The sequence below is a fragment of the Cherax quadricarinatus genome, chromosome 18, assembly GCF_038502225.1.
Source record: "Cherax quadricarinatus isolate ZL_2023a chromosome 18, ASM3850222v1, whole genome shotgun sequence".
Taxonomy (NCBI): domain Eukaryota; kingdom Metazoa; phylum Arthropoda; class Malacostraca; order Decapoda; family Parastacidae; genus Cherax; species Cherax quadricarinatus.
Genome location: NC_091309.1, coordinates 1,407,526 through 1,421,149, shown reverse-complemented (window position 1 = coordinate 1,421,149; position 13,624 = coordinate 1,407,526). Strand labels below are relative to the sequence as shown.

At 38.7% G+C, this 13,624-nt stretch overlaps 1 protein-coding gene across 7 annotated transcripts in view; it reads right to left on the bottom strand.

Annotated features, from left to right (window-relative positions):
• polybromo (protein) overlaps positions 1 to 13,624 on the bottom strand; it is a 99,891-nt gene that overhangs the window by 78,887 nt on the left and 7,380 nt on the right. For 5 of the 7 annotated variants that reach the window (XM_053777544.2, XM_053777550.2, XM_053777546.2 and 2 more), the window contains exons 3-8: positions 10,871 to 11,119; positions 10,191 to 10,325; positions 5,619 to 5,795; positions 4,146 to 4,399; positions 3,537 to 3,748; positions 1,637 to 1,755 (exon numbers count right to left, since the gene is read on the bottom strand). In XM_053777544.2, coding sequence (XP_053633519.2) covers positions 1,637 to 1,755; positions 3,537 to 3,748; positions 4,146 to 4,399; positions 5,619 to 5,795; positions 10,191 to 10,325; positions 10,871 to 11,119 — 1,146 coding nt within the window. The remainder of the gene's footprint in view (positions 1 to 1,636; positions 1,756 to 3,536; positions 3,749 to 4,145; positions 4,400 to 5,618; positions 5,796 to 10,190; positions 10,326 to 10,870; positions 11,120 to 13,624) is intronic. The other 2 variants (XM_053777545.2, XM_053777549.2) reach the window with 1 other exon arrangement.

Sequence of the window (13,624 nt, the reverse complement as noted above, 5' to 3'; positions counted from 1 at the left end):
AGACCAGGAAAACTAGAATACAACCATAAATACAATACGAAAATACACTGCAAAGTCGCCATTTTAAACCAAAAACATGGTCGGATTTTTTTTTCCTCATTATGCACTGCATGCTGAAGGATTTTTTTTATACTGTGCACACTGACCACATAGACCCATTCTTTCATATGTAGGCCTACCAGCTTTCTCTCACTAGATTTGAAGGCGCTAGAATTTAGGTGTTCTAGTACGTCTATAACCCTGGTGCGTAAGCCGTACTAGTATGTTGGAAACCCTGAAAGAGTTAACAATACATTCAACTGTTATCAACATCTTAAAACGTCTTAAAATATTCCTGACATCTTGCCAATCAATACCTCCCCATCTAATATCTCACTCTTTCAAGCTTAAATGCCATGTCCATTTGTTCTCCAACCTTTCTCAATTTATACTAAACCTGATATTTGGCAGATGAGAATGAACTAGGGGTGACATAATTAAAGGTACAAAATTTTAAGAGGAACATTATAATAAGGCAGCTAAGGAGAGACAATGAATTAAGAAAATGCAGACAGGGAAATACAAGTGGAAACAAAAGACACAGACAAGCCATATGGACTATAGTAAGTATGCCTTTTATTTCAGGGTGGTTGAAAAGTGGAATGATCAGGCTAAAGAAAAGACAGTCAACTTCAAGAGTAGGTATGATAATGCCCAAGAAGCCACATATTAGTAATGTTGATTAAAATACTAGTCTAAGAGCAAAGATAAACCCCACAAACAACTAGGCAAGTACCACTGCACATGTTAGGTGACATCCTCAACAAGCAAGAAACTAGCCAAGCAATCAAGCACCTAAATAAACAGTAATTAAAAGTGTAACTGGACTATCTAGCCACAAGATAAGGAAGCACAACAACATTTCTGATGTTACTGTGTCCTAATTACAACACTCCCTCCCACAGTGTTTAATAATACTTTCCAACAATAATTTCACTTCACATTTAAAAACACATTTCTTATTAATTTTTGGACGCTGAATTCAAACAGAATTCCACAGTGAATGATTCTACCATGACAGCCATCATGGAGATGAGATACCAGGGAAACCTGACAATCAGACTGATGGTTGACCACTGCTGGACACTTGTGCAGGAGAATGATACTTAACATAAATAAATACGACTGAAAACCGAGATGTAAATATGTTTGTAAGACCAGATGGAAATTTGCGTGTGTTGTGCATATCCAGTAGACAGTCAATTAACATGCAATCCTCTAACATGCTTTCTCTATTACATTGTTTCAAAATTGTGGCATATTTTCGATGAACATGCCATAAAATTCGACTAGCACAGTGCCCCTTCTGGGTGAAAAATTTGGAGCACCGCGAGCTGGACTGTGGGATTTTCCCCCTCCATCTAGTGGTCTCGCAGGCAGCCTGCTTGTGGGCCAGTCCATTGTCTTCGTCTTTGAGTTTTGACGCTTGCAATACAGAGTTTCCAAAATTTCATCTGAAGTGCAGTTCTTCCATAATACCTTTTTAGCATCAAGTAACAGCATTATAAACAACCAAGAGATACTAAACAACAAAATACTACATGTTAGATCAAATTCTTATACGTACGTATATTATTGTGAAACTGACAAAACATACCACTATCTTCTTCCTGATCTGAGACATAGAGATAGGGTTCTTTATCTCTATGTAGTAGTCAGCATGCCACCGCCGATTAGGCAGACGTTTGAATGGTTCTACTAGCAAGTAGTTGGGATCTGCCAATTAAAAGAATAACTATCATCATCAATTTATCCTCTGTATTCAAAGTGAAAAACATCATAATATACATTATTAGTATATTTAGGGGAAAATGGGAGGAAATCAGGGTCAGTTCAAAGAAGGGAAGGACAAGTCCATTATTTTGAATCTAGAGCCCTTCACCAGCATCAAGGAAACACTCTTGAGGGGTGATCAGGTTTGCTACAAAACCGCAATGAAATATTAAAAATATGCACATTAATGATCATTTATTCAGAACTTGTTAAAAATAAATTTAAATGAGCAGACGCTGTCTTAAGATTTTAAATGTTAAGGTTTCTAGTCTCTCAATTTTTTCTAAGAAGTACATTCAGTTCCTCTAAGCACTATACAATACTGTCCTTTACTTCCACAATACTTTAATTCAGTACAGAACTATAAATAACGTTCTCAAATTCACCAGCAATTTAGTGTACCTAGATTAGGTTAGGTAAGGTTTGTCAGGAAACAGGACAAGTGTACCAAAGTCACTAATTTTATTAATGCTGTAGTGCATGCAAAAAACTTGTTGTCAATTTTGCATTACAAATTTTCATCCCACCTGGATATTTTTCATTTTATTCACACATCAACTGTTTCCCACCAAGGCAGGGCGACCCAAAAAAGAAGAAACATTTTTCAACATCATTCACTCCATCACTGTCCTGCCAGAGGCATGCCTACACTACAGTTAACCCTTTCAGTGTCGAGACCCTTGCTTACAAACTTGCTCTCTGTGTCGAAGAATTTAAAAAAAAAAAAAAATTCTTATGAAATGATAGAGAATCTTTTCCCGATGGTAATGACACCAAAAATACTAAATCTGATGGAAAACTCATGGAATTACACTCTCACAAAGTTAGCTATCTCTGCGATATTTACACATAGACATGTCCGCTACTTTAAGCTCAATTTCAAGGTACTTTTAATGCGTAAACCATTCAAAATCATCTCTAGTTCTGTAATATATCTTCCATTCTATCAAATAAGACCAAGAAAAAGAGAATACAACTAATACTAAAAGAAAATACACTGCAAAGTCGCTGTTCTAAACGAAAAACACGGTCGGAGTTTTTTCTCACTATGCCCTGTGTGCTACAGGGATATTTCTTATACTGCACACACTGACTACTCAGACCCATTCTCTCATATGTAAGCCTACCAGCTTTCTCCCGCAAGACTGGAAGCCGCTTGAATCTTGGCGTGCTATTACAGGACCGACACTGGCTTGCAAGCTGTAATACTACGGGAATGACAGTGAAAGGGTTAAAAACTGCAACATATCGACACCCCCTCCTTCAGAGCACAGACACTGTACTTCCCACCTCTAGGACTCAAGTAGTTTCCCCGAATCCCTTCATAAATGTTACATTGCTCACACTCCAACAGCATGTCAAATCATAAGCCCTTTGCAGACAAAACCTCTTTACCCCCCTCCCTCCAACCATTCCTAGGATGACCCCCTACCCCACTTTCCTTCCACTACACAATGATACACACTCCAAGTCATTCTATTTTGTTCCATCTTTTCTAAATGTTGGAACCACCTCAACAACCCTTCCTCTACCCTCTGGATAATACTTTCAAAAACTCCACACCTCCTCCTAATCTCCAAGCAATATGTTCACATGACACAATGCCCTCAGACATGATATCTCCACTGCCTCCAGCCTTCTTGCTACAATATTTTAACCCTTAAGCATGATAATATTAGAACTCAAAACAATACTTCCACATATAAAAAGCACCAGGGAAATACCATTTGGGGAAGAAAGGTTCTTGGCAGCTAAGAAAAGCTGCCATTGTGGATTGTCTAGGTCAATATCCTCATCACTCTCCTCATCCTCGTGAGCAGTCCCCAGGGCCATCTCTGTTCCTCCACTGTCCTCCTCAGGTAGAGGCAATTCTATCCCTTCCTCCAACTCTGCCATTAAAACCGACCACAGCTTGTTGTTATGACTTCTCTTACTTCTGAAAAAAGATTCCTTTTAAACAACTGAAAAATATATTTGGTAAACAAACAACCATTCCTTTACATTTTTCTTTTGTTCATTCCCAAAATTCATTTGAGAGGCAAAAATATGACAACAAATAAATCTATAAGAGAGAATTGGGTGTGTGGAGAGAAGTATGCATTTCAGTATGCATGTTCAAAATAAGATATACTGTATACATGATCCAAATTCTGCTGCAGAACAAGCCAGGAGGCCTAGTAACTTTCTACTCCTCATGCTTCATTTAACATTGTCAACCTGGTTTCAAAACTGTAGAACAACGGCACAGGCCTTCAAGTGGTTAATTTTGAGGGTCGTGATATTGAAAGGGTTAATAAATTAGGAACAAACCACTTTTCTTTCTCATACATTACCTGAGACGAACACTCTTCTTTGCATTCAGAATCTGAAGGAGGTCGCCCTTGCGTAGCTGAGCCAGTTTTTTCAGGGTGCGGGCATCTTTGAAGATTCGAGAACCTGGTTCATTGAATGTACATGCATTGTTAAACAGAAGAGCAAAATCATCCTCAAGATCATCAAGAGTTTTGTATTGTTTTGACACTATGCGTTGTGCTATCATCTTCAGGTCAATTGGATGGTCAATCAACTGATAGTAATCTGGGTATTTCTGGAAGGAATAAAAAGATAAATAAGCAAATTGGCATACATGAGAGAGATTAGGATAAGAGAGAAAAGGAGAGAAGGAAGAAAGGTGGGGAAAGGGTAGAGATGTAAAGAGGGGAAGAGACAAAGCAGAGAAGAGAGGGTAGAGGGAGAGATGGGCAGAGAGGGAAAGAGGGGCAAAGGAAAAGAGGGGAAGAGAGAGAAAGAGGGGTAGAGAGGGAAAGAGAGGGAAAGAGTGTGGTCAAGTTAGGTGTTTAGGTCCTACGTCAGTGTGAAAACTCTTATCAAGTGAGTTGGCAACTTTCCTCAGTATTTTTGAAGGACTTTTTTTTCCATCAGTGAGAAAAGCAGTCTGCTAATTTTCTTGAAACTAGCAAATATGTGCAAACATTTTTTAAATTTAAGGTAGGAAATTCCTCCATCCTTCCCTCTACATTATTTTATTTTTAAATATCGGTATTGGTAAAGACAATCATGCTTTAACCGAGGACATAATGAGCTTGGCAAAAACAGGTCTTTATGACATCACTGAGGAAGCAGTTATGGCAGCAATAAGCCGCCTGCTTTCCTATCCCCCCTCTTATCACTTTCATAAAAAAATCTGCAATAGTGAGCACATTAATGATATGTTTTTACTGAAGACATCAAGTGCCTTGCAAAAATAGGTTCATAATGGCACCAAATGTTCAGGGAAAATTCATCAGACAAATAACAATCTGATCCAAAGTCTCTTCCAGTCTCCCTCTATCTCACCAGAAAATTTATGGTATCTATCAGTTATAAACAGAAATAACTTAACCCAAGTTAATAAAATGTATTCAACATGAATTAATAAATTAATTTGTAAATAACCAGCAATTCTGAGAGAATTTTTTTTTTTTTTTTTTTTTTTTTTTTTTGAAATCCAGATTAGTAATTTCTTATTATTTCATAAGCCTTTCTCAAACTGTTTGAATAACTGGTAAAGGATTAAATCACTATTCAGAAAGTATACCTCACAACCATATATGTACATGGTCCTGGGTTCAAACTCTGGACAGAGTAAGACCAAGGAAAATCCCCTTATACTTATGGTCAGTTTTGAAATAAGCAGATAGATAAGAGCTTTCAAAATAAAAATGTGGCAACTTAGTATGACAAAATGCTAAATCTTTTTTTATTTTATCCTTGAAATAAAAGAAATCATATCTAACTAAAACAGAGATAAAGATGTATGAACTCACATTTCTCGAGGGAAGAAACCGGAAATCATAAGAGTATAAACGACCCTCTGAGTCCATAGCAGTCATTACAGCCCCATACAGTTCCTCAATAGCATCTTCCATAGTCATTGGCTCACCGTCCTCTTCCAGAATCATGGGTGATGACATAGCCAATGTTGTCTTGGTTGGTCGACCCCGCTGTAACATAAATGCAGTGAGAAATAAACAACTGCAGTAAGCAAGTGTGTGCATGAATGCATGCATGCGCACACACACATACACATGCACACGCACTCACGGAGGGCTAAATGCAAACACAAGCTAAATTAATGGAAGCCGTTAGGAAACATCTTGTGAGTTAGCAGAGAGAAAAGGTGATGAACCAGTAAGACTGAACCTAGTATTTACCTCAAGTATGTCTGATATGGGTGTAATACAGCAAGAGCCCCCATGGGTGCTAGGGACAATACAGTACTGAATTTGAATACTTGATGGAACTAAAGGTGGAGGGAAGAATGGCAGGTGGATAGTGCAAGAGGCCAAACTTTAGAAGGAGGAACTACAGAGGGATAAAAGAATTCCTGAATGTTGTGTAGTGGGAAAGTGAGCTGCAAGGAAAGTTAGCAAATGAGATGTTGTAAATTTCCAGGAGGCAGAGAAGAACTTCATACCCAGAAAAAGGGGAAACAGAAAAGAAAAGACAAAGTTAGACCTCAGGTCAACCCAAGATGCAAAACAGAAGAATAAGAATGTGGAAATATTATAGAAGGCAAAGGACAGATCAGGACAGAGAATTGAGGAGATCAGCTAGAAACGATTAAGCATGCGCAAGAGAAGAGGCTGAGTAACAATTTAAGAATGGCATAGCAAGGAAGGCCAAGTCTGAGCCAAAACTGGTTCACAACCACATCAGACCAAATAAAAAAAAAAAAAAAAAAAAACTAAGACCAGATTATCTGACTAAAAAAGAAGAGCTCACAAAAAATGACAAGTCTGCAAAGTGTTAAACAAATGTTTTAAGAAGTCTTCAAGAGAAATGAGCAATACCAGAAAATCTAGTGAAAAGAGTGCACAGAAAGGTACTGGACACCATACACACAATAAGGAAAGTGACAAAAAATTTCATGGGCTGGAAACTTCAAAGGCAACGGGACCTGACGAAGTGTCACCATGGGTTCTGCAAGAGGAAACAGAAGCACTGTCCAAACCAAATGTATAACATTTTTTCAGTGTGGGATAAAGATATGGAATGAAACTGATAATGAAAGCACAGATTTCATACACGTGTTCAAACTTAAGTACATCAGAGCTTTCACATCAGTTTGTCAAAAGTTAAGAAGCAGGACCAAGAGCATGAGCTCATTCTCCACAAACTTAGGTTCTTTCTTTTACTTCAATGGTCATCTACTACCACTGCTGCTAGATGTAAAGAAGAAAATACATCCACCAACACTCAATCACCATCTTTCCAGAAGTGTGCTGACATCACAATCAGATTACCCATCTGACTGCAATATTCTCACCCCACTTTCAGAATGCATACACCACCAGGACTCAAGCAGACTTGTTGAAAAAAAAAAATACATAGTATATAACTGCTCCTCTTTCAAAAGTACTGTTACTGGCAAAAGCAAATGTAAGATGTACCTATTCATATCAAGAGCCATTATCTCCAACATTACTGTATTCATTTCTCGTACAATACCATTTTTTTTTTTTACACGTCGGCCGTTTCCCACCAAAGCAGGGTGACCCAAAAAGAAAAAAAAAATTTCAACATCATTCAACACTTTCACCATCACTCATACATAATCACTGTCTTTGCACAGGCACTCAGATACAACAGTTTAGACGTCCCTCCAAACTGCCAATGTCCTAAACCCCTCCTTTAAAGTGCAGGCATTGAACTTCCCATTTCCAGGACTCAAGTCCAGCTAACTGGTTTCTCTAAATCCCTTCACATATACACTCACATACACTGTATATTACACTACAATGGTTTAATATGCAGTATGTCTAATATACAGTATGTGCACAATAGGTTTAGGATCTACATTTACTAGAAAAACTAAATCTCCCTCTCTCCTATCCAAACCCTCTCCTTCACCCCATAATACAGCCTCTCCTCACTTAACAATGGAGTTCTGTTCCTAAGACCACGTCAGTAAATAAATTCGTCGCTAAGCAAGGAGCATACTACAGTGATTGTGGGTTTGTGTCAACCATCTTGGATATTGTTTTAATGTCACCTTTGCACCACTTATAACATTTTTAGTATATTTTGAAATGTTTATACAGTAGTGTACTGTATATTGTAATCATCAGAATAGAGGAAATCAGGTCTAATATACATTATTTAGATATGCATACTGGTCAGAGCCCGTCGTAAGTCCGAGTCGTCAGTAAACAAGTACGTCGCTAAGTGAGGAGAGGCTGTAATCCCTTACTACTTTTAATAACCTAATACTTATTCCATACATTTGCAACACCTGCCATAAATGATTCTCATCACATTTGAATCATGATGTCTGCACACTTCTGGCAAGACAGCTATTGAGCGAGTGATAAGGTTAATGTGACAGAAGCAATAAAATATACACATGCTCTTTACATAAATGCAAAAGATGGTAAAAACATGAATTATGTCACAAGTGCTTGCAAAACTTTCTCTAGGTGACTGCAGTGACTTGTCTGCATCTGATTCCTCAGCAACTTAACTGTTTTTCTTTAGAAAAAAAAAAAGACAGAGGAACCTTGAAAAAAAAAAAAAATTCATCTGGCCAGTCATAACATGCATGAAGTCTATTACAAAAATTAAATTTCATATACTAAGTGAAGCTAATTTGAAAAGAAAAAAAGATACCAAGAGGCACAGTAAACCAGGTAGTCACTGCAGGGTAAGTCTATACTGGGATCTTTCATTCAGTTGAGCTCACCTGCGAGTGAAACAGTCAATATAAAGGCTTCTTCTGCTCCGAGTGTCTTTGTTATACAGGTCTCCCTCAACATTCACGTTTTCAGCTTTCGCGGGCATCACACATTCGCGAATTCCCAACTGCCAAATTCCCAGCCACCAAATTCCCAGCCACCAAATTCCCAGCCGCCAAATTCCCAGCCGCCAAATCATATTCAAGTTTCCCGCCACCTGCGAGTCCCTACTACCCTCCCACCGACCCCCGCAACTGGCAGCCAGCCCTCCCACCACTCAGTGTGGTGAGTGTTTTGTTTGTTCATTATTTGCTATTAAACTGCAGTATAAATAATGTAAACCCATTCATGACTGCATATTGGAATGGCTATTCGGACAGGTATTAGACAGTGACATGTGTTTACTCTTGAACACAGCAAAGAATCAAACATTTCTGCTACTGCTAATAATAACAATAGTAATAATAATAATAGTAATAATAATAATAAATACGATATACAGTAATTGAAGAAGTTGTACAAAAATACGAGGGAGTGGTTGACACATCGTCAGTGTGGCTTTGTTTATGCTGGAGTGAACATTAGTCTCCCTGCTCTTCCAAACATTTCACAATAATTCATTGTGTTTGGTACTTGTAGATTGAGTGCGACTGGAGTGGTAGAGGCAGTGGTTGAGGCAGCTGTTGAGGCAGTGATTGAGGCAGTGGTCACTGAGGCAGCTGTTGAGGCAGCGATTGAGGCAGCGATTGAGGCAACTGTTGAAGCAGCGACTGAGGCAGTGGGTGAGGCAGCGATTGAGGCAGTGGTATTTAATAACATACATGTTATTAATAATAATAATACATGTTATTAATATGTACTATTATTATTTATAACATATATGTTATTAAATACCACTGCCTCAACCGCTGAATTATTGTGAAATGTTTGGAAGAGCAGGGAGACTAATGTTCACTCCAGCATAAACAAAGCCACACTGACGATGTGTCAACCGCTCCCTCGTATTTTTGTACAATTTCCTTCTTCAATTATATCGTATTATTATTATTATTATTATTATTATTATTATTATTATTACTATTGTTATTATTAGCAGTAGCAGAAATGTTTGATTCTTTGCTGTGTTCAAGAGTAAACACATGATGTCACCGTCCAATACCTGTCCGAATAGCCATTCCAATATGCAGTCATGAATGGGTTTACATTATTTATACTGTAGTTTAATAGCAAATAATGAACAAACAAAACACTCACCACACTGAGTGGTGGGAGGGCTGGATGCCAGTTGCGGGGGTCGGAGGGAGGGTAGTAGGGACTCGCAGTGGTTGGGGAAGTGGTGGAGGCATTGGTGGAGTCTGTGGTATTTAATAACATACATGTTATTAAAGCATAACATGTATATATTTAGTACAATTTACGACGTTTCATGTATTTTATGATTGTTCATGGTTCAACAAGTTAAGGAAGCAGTATTGTATTATATTTCCCTACAATATATTGGGGAACCAAACATTCACGGTTTTTCAACATTCGCGAGGCTCTTGATCCCCTAACCCTCGCGAATGTTGAGGGAGAACTGTACATGAAATGAAGCTACAGAAACTTCTTTAACACTAGCCTTCAAAATTTAGACAAAATTACAAAATCCCAATGTAAGGTACATACTCTCTTGCCATGGCGTTCATCATCTTCCAACTGCTGTTGACGAAGTTTCTCCTTGCTGATCTCGTCAGGAGCTTTGTCCTTCGCCACCATGAAGATTGCCCACAACTCACATGCATCTTTGTACTCCTCTGTTGACTAAAATCAAGAACTTTTCAGGATAAATGCACTGAAAATATTGGCTAGAGTGAAGGCCAGAGTGAGAATACTACTGAATGCACAATATAGATGGGGAGAAGAGGCACTGTAGTTTCAAGTTTTTATAATACAGTAATTCCCCTATATCCACAGGGGATACATTCCAAGACCTACTGTGGCTAGTAGCAAACTCTACATATAAGTCATTTTTCATTTACACAGATAACTATGATAAAGTTTAATTGATAAATTATACAAAATCTAGAATTAGCACTATTCACTGATGGGAAGCATTTCACAGATTCTCTTAGGCTTTAAAAAACTATCAGCATCATATTTTTGCACTTTGGGGCCATTATTAAGCAAAACTAAGGGTTATTTTCAGGCCATTGTAAACTGTGGATAATTGAAACTGCAGATACCAAATCCACAGATAGTGGGGTTCCATCATATTTGTAGGAATATAACCCCACAAACATATACTTGGTTTCCTATACAAATATGGTCTCAAAATTTCATGCAGAAGAAAACCTATGACACTATACCTTGGCATAATAAAGTTTGGCATTGTCCACCAGCAACTGCACATCTTTGCAAAACTCTTCTAATTCATTATAAACATCTGTTTTAATCTTCTGCTGAATCTTTAGCATATCAATTGGTATCTTAATCATATCATAATACTGAGGTTCTGTCTTCTTACGTGGCACACGAAGGAACGCTTCACACAGGTACGTCTCATCATCCTTCTTCTTGTTTCTTAATGCATCAAATATGTATTGTATTGTGTCAACCTGAAGGCAAAGCAAGCATATATATAAAACAAAAATAAAGAAACACACACACACACACACACACACACACACACACACACTTCTGAAATATTAATATGTTTGTTTAAAAATGTAAAATTAACACTACCTCATTATTGTGAGGGTTACTCATATACTCTCATGCAAACATGCATAGGTGAGAGGAAAAAAACCACATAAAACACAGACAAAAACCACACAAAAACATACAAACAAAAAAGTCAACAAATGCCTTTGACAAATACTAAGTAACAACAGGCCTAGTTATTAGTAATGATATTGTCATCTCAGAAATTAAGTAATTTAATATTTAATCTTCTATGCTATTTAATGCTCTTAGTGTAATAAGCATTTCCTTATATACTGAACATAGTCGTCATAATTTTAAAAATAAATATACCGTATAGTAAAACATTAATATCTGTATCAACCAAAAAATCTGGTACATATCAGTATCGGCAAAAATTCAGGTATTGTCTAGTTCCACACGTACACATAAACTTCGGAAATATAGAACAAAATGTGTTGGGTCAACCAATTCAGAAACTATGAAAAATGTTCAATGGTTACAGAACTGTTGGGTACTGTCAAGACCATGGGAAAACAAGCTCATTACTGGCCACCCGCTCCTCTCTATTAACCCTTTTACTGTTTTTTTTTTTTTTTTTTTTAATCACACTGGCCGATTCCCACCAAGGCAGGGTGGCCCGAAAAAGAAAAACTTTCACCATCATTCACTCCATCACTGTCTTGCCAGAAGGGTGCTTTACACTACAGTTTCTAAACTGCAACATTAACACCCCTCCTTCAGAGTGCAGACACTGTACTTCCCATCTCCAGGACTCAAGCCCGGCCTGCCGGTTTCCCTGAATCCCTTCATAAATGTTACTTTGCTCACACTCCAACAGCACGTCAAGTATTAAAAACCATTTGTCTCCATTCACTCCTATCAAACACGCTCACGCATGCCTGCTGGAAGTCCAAGCCCCTCGCACACAAAACCTCCTTTACCCCCTCCCTCCAACCTTTCCTAGGCCGACCCCTACCCCGCCTTCCTTCCACTACAGACTGATACACTCTTGAAGTTATTCTGTTTCGCTCCATTCTCTCCACATGTCCGAACCACCTCAACAACCCTTCCTCAGCCCTCTGGACAACAGTTTTGGTAATCTCGCACCTCCTCCTAACTTCCAAACTACGAATTCTCTGCATTATATTCACACCACACATTGCTCTCAGACATGACATCTCCACTGCCTCCAGCCTTCTCCTCGCTGCAACATTCATCACCCATGCTTCACACCCATATAAGAGCGTTGGTAAAACTATACTCTCATACATTCCCCTTATTGCCTCCAAGGACAAAGTTCTTTGTCTCCACAGACTCCTAAGTGCACCACTCACCCTTTTCCCCTCATCAATTCTATGATTCACCTCATCTTTCACAGACCCATCCGCTGACACGTCCACTCCCAAATATCTGAATACATTCACCTCCTCCATACTCTCTCCCTCCAATCTGATATCCAATCTTTCATCACCTAATCTTTTTGTTATCCTCATAACCTTACTCTTTCCTGTATTCACTTTCAATTTTCTTCTTTTGCACACCCTACCAAATTCATCCACCAATCTCTGCAACTTCTCTTCAGAATCTCCCAAGAGCACAGTGTCATCAGCAAAGAGCAACTGTGACAACTCCCACTTTACTGTTTACGTTGTATACATACGTAAATACAAGGGTCTTGGCAAGAGGCGTGGAGTTAAAAGATAAAGAATCACACATAAAGTGGGAGTTGTCACAGTTGCTCTTCGCTGATGACACTGTGCTCTTGGGAGATTCTGAAGAGAAGTTGCAGAGATTGGTGGATGAATTTGGTAGGGTGTGCAAAAGAAGAAAATTAAAGGTGAATACAGGAAAGAGTAAGGTTATGAGGATAACAAAAAGATTAGGTGATGAAAGATTGGATATCAGATTGGAGGGAGAGAGTATGGAGGAGGTAAATGTATTCAGATATTTGGGAGTGGACGTGTCAGCGGATGGGTCTATGAAAGATGAGGTGAATCATAGAATTGATGAGGGGAAAAGGGTGAGTGGTGCACTTAGGAGTCTGTGGAGACAAAGAACTTTGTCCTTGGAGGCAAAGAGGGGAATGTATGAGAGTATAGTTTTACCAACACTCTTATATGGGTGTGAAGCATGGGTGATGAATGTTGCAGCGAGGAGTAGGCTGGAGGCAGTGGAGATGTCATGTCTGAGGGCAATGTGTGGTGTGAATATAATGCAGAGAATTCGTAGTTTGGAAGTTAGGAGGAGGTGCGGGATTACCAAAACTGTTGTCCAGAGGGCTGAGGAAGGGTTGTTGAGGTGGTTCAGACATGTAGAGAGAATGGAGCAAAACAGAATGACTTCAAGAGTGTATCAGTCTGTAGTGGAAGGAAGGCGGGGTAGGGGTCGGCCTAGGAAAGGTTGGAGGGAGGGGGTAA